The 9,789-nt window shown below is 41.5% G+C and overlaps 1 protein-coding gene across 1 annotated transcript in view; it reads right to left on the reverse strand.

Moving 5' to 3' along the window:
• Positions 1-7,572: 7,572 nt before the first annotated feature.
• LOC106577903 (mannose-P-dolichol utilization defect 1 protein-like) overlaps positions 7,573-9,789 on the reverse strand; it is a 5,644-nt gene continuing 3,427 nt past the window's right edge. The window contains exons 6-7 of the mRNA XM_014156343.3: positions 9,354-9,464; positions 7,573-8,835 (exon numbers count right to left, since the gene is read on the reverse strand). Coding sequence (XP_014011818.1) covers positions 8,713-8,835; positions 9,354-9,464 — 234 coding nt within the window. The 3' untranslated portion in view covers positions 7,573-8,712. The remainder of the gene's footprint in view (positions 8,836-9,353; positions 9,465-9,789) is intronic.

Consider the following 9,789-nt stretch of genomic DNA (forward strand, 5'->3'; position numbering starts at 1 on the left):
ATTTTAAATATTTATTGGAGGATTTTTATTTTTGTATTGCTTGTAACTGTTTCGGGTAATGCAAGTTTTTGTGCTGTTAGGGGAATAACCTATGTGTAAATGTAATCTGCTGCTGTTTTTTTTGGTGTTATCTGTGATTGTTTTGTATGTCTTGTGTAGTGTCTTAATCATTGTACCTAAACTGTATGTGTAAACATGTATACGCAGGGCCCAGCTGTAAAAGAGCCCTTGGTCTCAGTCTGTGTTCCTTGTTGAAATAAAGGTATAATAATAATAATAATTAAAAGTGACCAGTCAGACGCAGTTGTGAAGTCAACACATCAGTCAGTGCTGCTGTGAACCGCATCACAACAGACATGCCAAACGGAAGATGTATAAAAATATTTGATACAATTTCAATGTTGTTTGAGTTGCTTTGTGTATCACCAAGTTTGCTTGAGATGATTTTACTGCAACACTGCTCACTGCATCCAAGTTGCTTGACATAGGCGTTTCAAAGAGCTGTCAGTCAAGACGAGCTCATGAATATACCCTCCCCATCCACTCAGCCTGTCTTTCAAACTTTTTCTCAAATTTTAAGCATTTCTATCCAAAACAAATATTATGGGTGATATTTTAGTCACTCAAAAGGCAATTTTACATAGAAATCAGAATGACGGTTCATGACCTATATGGATGGATATGTTGAAATATATAATCGTATGATTGTGATGAAATCTAGTAGCCAACCACTATGTAAAAAAATCACCTGTTGAGTGTGTGGTTTGAGATATTTGCTGACTTAAATACTAAATGAACTACTGGTATACCATCTGTGATTTAACAAGCGTCACTAATGTTATTTATTATTTGATAATAACCAACCAAAAACTACAAGTTGGCAAACATCATGATGTTGTGTCCTATTCTCAACTCTCTGTTAAGACCATGGGTGGTATGTATACACACAGTTTCCCAGGTAGTGTAGGTCTGAGTCACACACACACACACACACACACACACACACACACACACACACACACACACACACACACACACACACACACACACACACACACACACACACACACACACACACACACACACACACACAGCAATGACAGATGGGACACATTAGACATGGGTATAATGCTGCTAATAGAGGAAATGTTTGTCAAGGGAGTGACAGGTAACCTTAAAGAGCTAGTAGAGACAAGCCCTGAGGTAGACAGGTCTGAGAGAGATAACCTTAAAGGCTAGTAGAGACAAGCCCTGAGGTAGACAGGTCTGAGAGAGATAACCTTAAAAAGCTAGTAGAGGGCAAGCTCTGAGGTAGACAGGTCTGAGAGAGATAACCTTAAAGAGCTAGTAGAGACAAGCCCTAAGGTAGACAGGTCTGAGAGAGATAACCTTAAAGAGCTAGTAGAGACAAGCTCTGAGGTAGACAGGTCTGAGAGAGATAACCTTAAAGAGCTAGTAGAGACAAGCCCTAAGGTAGACAGGTCTGAGAGAGATAACCTTAAAGAGCTAGTAGAGACAAGCCCTGAGGTAGACAGGTCTGAGAGAGATAACCTTAAAGAGCTAGCAGAGGACAAGCCCTGAGGTAGACAGGTCTGAGAGAGATAACCTTAAAGAGCTAGTAGAGACAAGCCCTGAGGTAGACAGGTCTGAGAGAGATAACCTTAAAGAGCTAGCAGAGGACAAGCCCTGAGGTAGACAGGTCTGAGAGAGGTAGCCTTAAAGACCTAGTAAATCAAGTCAAACCAAATAGTAGAGACAGGCCCTGAGGTAGACAGATCTGAGAGAGGTAGCCTTAAAGAGCTAGTAAATCAAGTCAAACCAAATAGTTGAGACAGGCCCTGAGGTAGACAGGTATGAGAGAGAGCGAGAGAAAGAGGGAGAGACATAGAGAGAGAGTTAACCTTAATGAGGTAGAAGAGACATGCCGGTCCTGTTCTAAATTGGTTTAGGACCTATTTTACCGGTCGAGAGATTTTTGTCACTCTTGGTGAACATAACTCAGAGAAAATACATATCACATGTGGCATTCCACAGGATTACATTTTGGGTCCGGTACTGTTCAGTTTATATGTTACCTGTTGGCAGTGTTATCAGAAAGGACAGCATTGATTTTCACTGCTATGCAGACGATACACAACTTTACATTTCTGTGTCACCAGAGGATTTTAGCTCAACTGGTAAATTATTAGACAGTATTAGTGATTCCTCCAGCTAAATCAAGACAAGACCGAGGTACTCTTTGTTGGAGCAAAGCACAGAGAGAGAATCTAGCCGCACCTTTTAATTCATGGGCAATAAAGATAAAACACCAGGTAAAAAAAACCTAGATGTTATTTTAGATTCAGAACTACATTTTCAATCACACATTAGGAATGTGACCAAAATAGCTTTTTACCACCTGAGGAACATTGCCAAAGTGCGTCTCTTTCTCTCTCAGGCTGATACAGAGACTCATCCATGCTTTTATTACAAGCAGGTTTGACTAATGTAATGCTCTCTTGTCTGGTCTACCCAAAAAAGCCATTGGTCAACTGCATAACATACAGAATGCTGCAGCACAGGTACTGACCAAGACCACACGGAGAGCATTTTTCACATTTTTAGTAATTTAGCAGAGCGACTTACAGTAGTGAATGCATACATTTCATACATTTTTTTCTCCGTACTGGTCCCCCAGTACGGAGAAAACACCATACTCTACCAACTGAGCCACACAGGACCATGAGCACACATTACACCGGTTTTAAGGTCTCTGCACTGGCTGCCTGGGAGTTTTAAAATTAATTTAAAGATTCTTCTATTGGTTTTTAAATCAATTCACGATTGTGCACCCCAATACATGTCAGACATGCTTTTAAGTTATGTACCCAGTAGGTCCCTCAGGTCCTCTGGCACTGGCCTCTTACCTACCCCAAAGCCTTGGACCAAGAGGCATGGAGAGGCAGCCTTTAGTTATTATGCCCCCAGCCTCTGGAATAGCCTGCTAGAGAATCTGAGGGGGGCTGAAGCTGTGGACATATTTAAAAGAGATCTTAAAACACATCATTTTATCTTTGCTTTTCCTTAGGGTGCTTTTTAGTTGTTCAGTTTATGTCATTCTTTAGTTTTTAATCTTATCTTTGTTGTGTAGTAAATAGTTCAGCTTTTATTTTTATTAATTGCTTCATGTAAAGCACACTGTTTGGCATTCCATGTCTGAAATGTGCTGCATAAATAAAGCTTGATTTGATTTGATGCCCTAAGGTAGACCGGTCTGAGAGAGAGAGCGAGAGAGAGGGAGGGAGAGGTAACATTGATGAGCTAGTAGAGACACGTCCTGAGGTAGACAGGTCTGAGAGAGAGAGAGAAACCTACCAAAAGTAGTGTGGAAACTTAGCAAAAAATAATTAGGCAACAACAAATTCAATCCCTTTTAGACAACTTCCTGGACAAAATGTTCCACTGTAATAGTGAAGGTGTAAACTTGGCAGTAGAAAACCTAAACAGTATATTTGAACTTTCAGCTTCCCTATCAAATCTAAAAATTTCAAACAGAAAACCAAAGAAAATTAACAACAATGACAAATGGTTTGATGAAAAATGCAAAAATCCAAGAAAGAAATTGAGAAACCTATCTAATCAAAAACATAGAGACACAGAAAACCTGAGCCTACACCTTCACTATGGTGAATCACTAAAGCAATATAGAAATACATTACGGAAAAAGAAGGAACAGCACATCAGAAGTCAGCTCAATGTAAGTGAAAAATCCATAGAATCTAACCACATCTGGGAAAATTGGAAAACTCTAAACAAACAACAACACGAAGAGTTATCTATCCAAAATGGAGATGTATGGGTAAACCACTTCTCCAATCTTTTTGGCTCTATAACAAAGAACAAAGAACAAAAACATATACATGATCAAATACAAATCTTAGAATCAACTATTAAAGACTACCAGAACCCACTGGATTCTCCAATTACATTGAATGAACTACAGGACACAATACAAAGCCTCCAACCCAAAAAGGCCTGTGGTGTTGATGGTATCCTCAATAAAATGATAAAATATACAGACCACAAATTCCAATTGGCTATACTTAAACTCTTTAACATCATCCTTGGCCCTGGATTCTTGCCCAATATTTGGAACCAAGGACTGATCACCCCAATCCACAAAAGTGAAGACAAATTTGACCCCAATAACTACCGTGGGATACGTGTCAACAGCAACCTTGCGAAAATCCTCTGCATTATCATTAACAGAAGATTCATACGTTTCCTCAGTGAAAACAATGTACTGAGCAAATGTCAAATTGTCTTTTTACCAAATTATCGTGAGACAGACCACGTATTCACCCTGCACACCCTAAGTGACAAAGAAACAGACCAAAACAAAGGCAAAGTCTTTTCATGCTTTGTTGATGTCAAAAAAGCTTGACTCAATTTGGCGTGAGGGTCTGCTATACAAATTGATATAAAGTGGTGTTGAAAAACATATGACATTATATAATCCATGTACACAAACAAGTGTGCGGTTAAAATGGGCAAAAACACATATTTCTTCCCACAGGGTCGCGGGGTGATAGAGGGATGCAGCTTAAGCCCCACCCTCTTCAACATATATATCAACGAATTGGCGAGGGCACTAGAACAGTCTGCAGCACCCGGCCTCACCCTACTAGAATCTGAAGTCAAATGTCTACTGTTTGCTGATGATCTGGTGCTTCTGTCCCCAACCAAGGAGGGTGTATAGCAGCGCCTAGATCTTCTGCACAGATTCTGTCAGACCTGGGCCCTGACAGCAAATCTCAGTAAGACAAAATAATGGTGTTCCAAAAAAGGTCCAGTTGCCAGGACCACAAATACAAATTCTATCTAGACACCGTTACCTTAGAGCACACAAAAAACTATAGATACCTCGGCCTAAACATCAGCGCCACAGGTAACTTCCACAAAGCTGTGATCGAGCTGAGAGACAAGGCAAGAGGGCCTTCTATGCCATCAAAAGGAACATAAAATTCGACATACCAATTAGATCTGGCAAAAAATACTTGAATCAGTTATAGAACCCATTGCTCTTTATGGTTGTGAGGTCTGGGGTCCGCTCACCAACCAAGAACATACAAAATGGGACAAACACCAAATTGAGACTCTGCATGCAGAATTCCCATGCCTCAACTGGCTCGTCGGGATCCCATACCTCAACCGGCTCGTCGGGCTTCCATACCTCAGCCGGCTCGTCGGGATCTGGTCCTCGGGACCATCCCTCTGGTCGGCGTCCTGCAGCTGGAGCCGCACGTCAGGGAGGGGGTACTGTCACGTCTACTCCCGCTCCTCCTCTCTGGCGCTCGTTGTTGGCAGTTTAGTCATACCTGCCACCATCGTTACGTGCACCTGCGCTTCAGGAGACTCACCTGGACTCCATTACCTTTACTGTTTTATTTCTTTACCTACCTATTGTTCACCTAATACCTTTTTTGCACTATTGGTTAGAGCCTGTAAGTAAGCATTTCACTGTAAGGTCTACACCTGTTGTATTCGGCGCACGTGACAAATAAACTTTGATTTGATCACCTTCCTGATTTCCTCCCCTATAGCTGTCACTCTCTTTGATTCTTTTGGAACTTCTGTGAGTGTAATGTTTACTGTTCATTTTTATTGTTTCACATTTGTTTATCCACTTGCTTTGGCAATGTTAACATATGTTTCCCATGCCAAGAAAGCCCTTGAATTGAATTGAGAGGGGGGGAGAAAGAGGAGAATGGTTGGTGGAGACAAGCTATTTTTTGTTTTAGTGCATTCATATGTTTTTGTTTGCGTGTGTTCATACTGAAACACTGATGGTGCAAACCTACATTTTTATGATTATAGGATAAACAAGGGAGAGGAAAATGTTGCTACACTTGATCTTAATCCTGTGACTAAACCATTGGAAGAGATGAATGGGCTTTACTCTTATCAGCTAGCTAAGGCATTCACCAAAACACCCCCGCTGATGTGGGGCAATGGTCTGTTCTGCCAGAGATAGCGTCATCCACAGATGGCCAGATGGGAAATGCAGGCCTAGCGATCAGCAGGTAGATAAAGATAGGCCGACGCAGTGTGTGTATGTGAACCATAGACAAGTCTCAAGCACAGTGGAATGAAGCTGTCAGACCCCCCAAGATGAATCCATCTAACAGCTGGGACGGCCTAACGAAGTTGAAGCTTGGCATCTCCACCATTCAGCTGCACAATCACAATCAGATATGCCTGCCGTGGCCCTCTCTCTCTCTCTTTCAATGAAAAGATCATTTTATTTTCTAATTTTCTCCAAACTCTTGTTCTTAAATGCCTCTGTCGATCTCCCTCCTGCTTCTGCTACTCTTTGGCATGCTACAGCCAGCGTTTCTCTCTCTTTCCAAGACACCCATTTCTCTACTCTATTTCCCCTCGTGTGGCTTGGCTCCTCCTTTCTCTCTCTCTCTCTCTCTCTCTCTTTCATTCTGTAATAGAAAGACAGGAATAAAGTAGGTAAGTGAGTGATACGCAAAGCATGTGGGAAACTGATGAGAAAAGGGATGAAGAGAGAAAGAAGTACTTTGCTGAGAGCGCGAGGGAGAGAGAAATGGGAGAGCGAGATAAGGAGAGAGAGGGAGAGTGTAAACATATGTTTCCCATGTCAATAAAGCCCTTTGAATTGAGAGAGATTCAGTATAAGTGATCACAACTGTTTTGGTGTGGAGTAGCTTACTGTAGAAATAGTGTATTTCACAGATAATCCTCCTCAACAACCCCTCTGTCAAGTTGAATTCACTGTTGGAAAACGTCCATCTCAAAAAAGTGAGTTTTGGGTTGGTTTTTAAAAAACCTCTGTTGTCCTAAATTTGATCAGTATTGTGGGACTTTTTGGTTGCCGGGGTTCTTGATGATGTCAGTGTGATGGAGGACAGAGAGTCAGGGGGCTGTTGGAACCACACACAGACACAGGGGGTCAGTTGGAGGGTGGGTAATTTGCTGTCAGGGACTGGAAAAAAGAGAGGGAGGAAGAGAGAGAAGGGGGGAGGTCAATTCAATGGGAGGGTAAAGTGAAAAGAAGGCGATTGATGGACAGACAGATTAAAATGTTATGGTAAAGAGGGCATGAGAAAAAGAGCGTAGGTGACATCACAAGAGAAAGGGAGAAACTTAATAATAAAGTTTGCGGGGAAAAAAATTGTAAGAGAGTATAAGTAGAGACAAATTCATCTATATAACATTTATTACTCACCGATTAAAAGCTAAAAAGTAGTGAGTCTAGGCATCAACAGAGAACAAGATCTTCACGCCTCTACTTTGAGACAACTAAGATTATGTATGTAATAATGGGTGAAAGTTTGTCTCCATCTACTGGTGACACTAGATCCTTTTAAAAATGTTTAACCTTTAACTAGGCAAGTCAGTTAAGAACAAATTCTTATTTACAATGACGGCCAAACCCGGACGACGCTGGGCCAATTGTCTGCCGCCTTATGGGACTTCCAATCACGACCGGATGTGATGCAGCCTGGGTTTTAGATAAATATCCTTCTAGATATAAGACCCACAACGACAGACACGCTGGAGCAGTCCCAACAAAAACAAAACATATTTTATTAAATGTTCACATTTAAAATCAACTTTCTTACCATCTTCAGAACCGTAGCACTGGCATGCACCCCGCAAGCAGCACCATAACATGATCAGAAGTTCAATCTCAACAGGTAAACTGAAACTATACAGAGAAGTTGGACTTCAACATCACACTACAACACTCCCACATTTCTGCTCCCAGTTTTAATCTGAATCAAATTTGAATTATTTAACTACTGATCCTACTGACAAAGAAACAAACAGAAAAAACGGAAAAGGTGCAACTGCATTTTGGACTAATAACCGTTTGGTTCAGTACAGTTCTTTTGATCGCTTGCTGACGTCCCCCTGAGGGAACTGGCCTAAGATAGGCGTCTAGGGACAACTTCAGCCAAGACCTCTTTGCTCGCACTCAAGCCACAAAGCGCAAACTACCTAACCTTTCTAAAGAAAATCTAACATTTTCCTCACACATACTGACAGAATTTCACAGTGTACCTCTCTATTGCTTGACCCCTTGATTACAGCTATTGGCCAACTTCCTGGTTGTGTTCTAGAATGTTCTCATTCTAGAGTCTGTTCCGAGAACAACCCATGTAATATAACTGGAACAGTGGAATGCATTGTTGGGGAGGTATAATCAGATTGCATTGAGTGTGTCGGCACTTCCATCTAGTAGAATCCGTGTTTAAGATGGACTAACAAGAGGATTACGACTTCCTTCCCTGAGCTAAAACACTGATACAAAACCTAGGAGATTTCTCTGTGAACAATTCTAACTTCTAACTGGGTAAAAGCTTGGTTTGGGTAGTGGGAATAGAAGTTGATTTGGTCCACGGCTAGGCTATAGTAGGGGACTGCAGAGTCTTTGTATTGGGTAAATGACACCCCATATATAGTGCACTAGTAGAGTCCAAAGTAGTGCACTATATAGGGAATGGGGTGTTACTTTCGACAAGAGCCAATAGTCCTGTCAACAGTAGTGAACTACATAGGTATAGGGTGCCATTTTAGATCCATACACACTTGTCTATATAATCTCTCTGTCATTGTCTGCATCTTGAATGGCACCCTAGTCTTTATATAGTGCGCTACTTCAAAACTAGGTTCCCATTACAGACTGCCTTAGTGTCCAGTCTACTCCATCTTCTTCTTCAGTGTGGAGCTGCTGTTCCAGTAGTACAGGAGCTGGGCAGCAATGAGGCCGTTACAGGAAGAGGATATGACATAGGTCAGGGCCATCAGGGAGTCACCTGTTTCCTGTTTACAGAGAGAAACCAGGAAGAAGAGTTTATGTTGGATTAGGACAGGATCACACACACAGACTGAGTCCCAAACTGCACCCTTTTCGCTTTAGAGTGCACTCCTTATGACCAGGGCCCATATACATATTTGGGACGCATATACACACTCTGACATACAGTGGACACATTTTATAGAGGTTGTTTTACTTGGCCCCTCACCTTGATAGAACCCAGATTGGAAATAACCCAGGTAATTTGACCACCAATGTAAAGCCTATGGCCAGAAACCTTGGTGCCTTCTTTGACCCTGACCTAAACCTCGAGCTGAGTGTAAAGAAGACTACTTTTCCCTTTAGTGTACACTCATTTTGACCAGGGACAATAGAGCTGTGGTCAAAAGGAGCACACTATAGGGAACAGGGTTCCATTTAGGACGCACACACGCACGCACACACACACACAAAGCCGCTCAGGATAAGTGAATCTTCGAAATGACTCAAATGTAAATGTAACGTAAAACCTATTCACAAATACCTGTATTGAGGTGAATATACGAGCCAGGGAGCCAGCGAACAGCAGAAACACAGTGATGGCAGACAGCTGTCCTGTGTGTCCGTTCCCATAGTTAGTCACTACCTGGATCAGCTGTAATGACAGGGAGAAATACACATTATCACATAGTAACACAATAACATTATATTAAATGGTGATAATACCTGAGAAACAGGTGTTTGGAGGATATATTGGCACGGTGCTCTTAGGCCCGAGATGAAGTCCAATAGATCCTCCAAACACAGACTTTTATACAACGGGTTACCAACATATTCACCATTACCAACAGTTTTAACCAATCAGCATTCAGGATTAGACCCACCCGTTATATAAATTATATAACATGTTGTTTTTTATAGATTTATTTTGGCGTAATTTCTACAGTTGAACAATTTAAAAGTGCAAAGAAACCCTAGTA

Source organism: Salmo salar, chromosome 18 (assembly GCF_965601325.2).
Source record: "Salmo salar chromosome 18, fSalSal1, whole genome shotgun sequence".
NCBI classification, from domain to species: domain Eukaryota; kingdom Metazoa; phylum Chordata; class Actinopteri; order Salmoniformes; family Salmonidae; genus Salmo; species Salmo salar.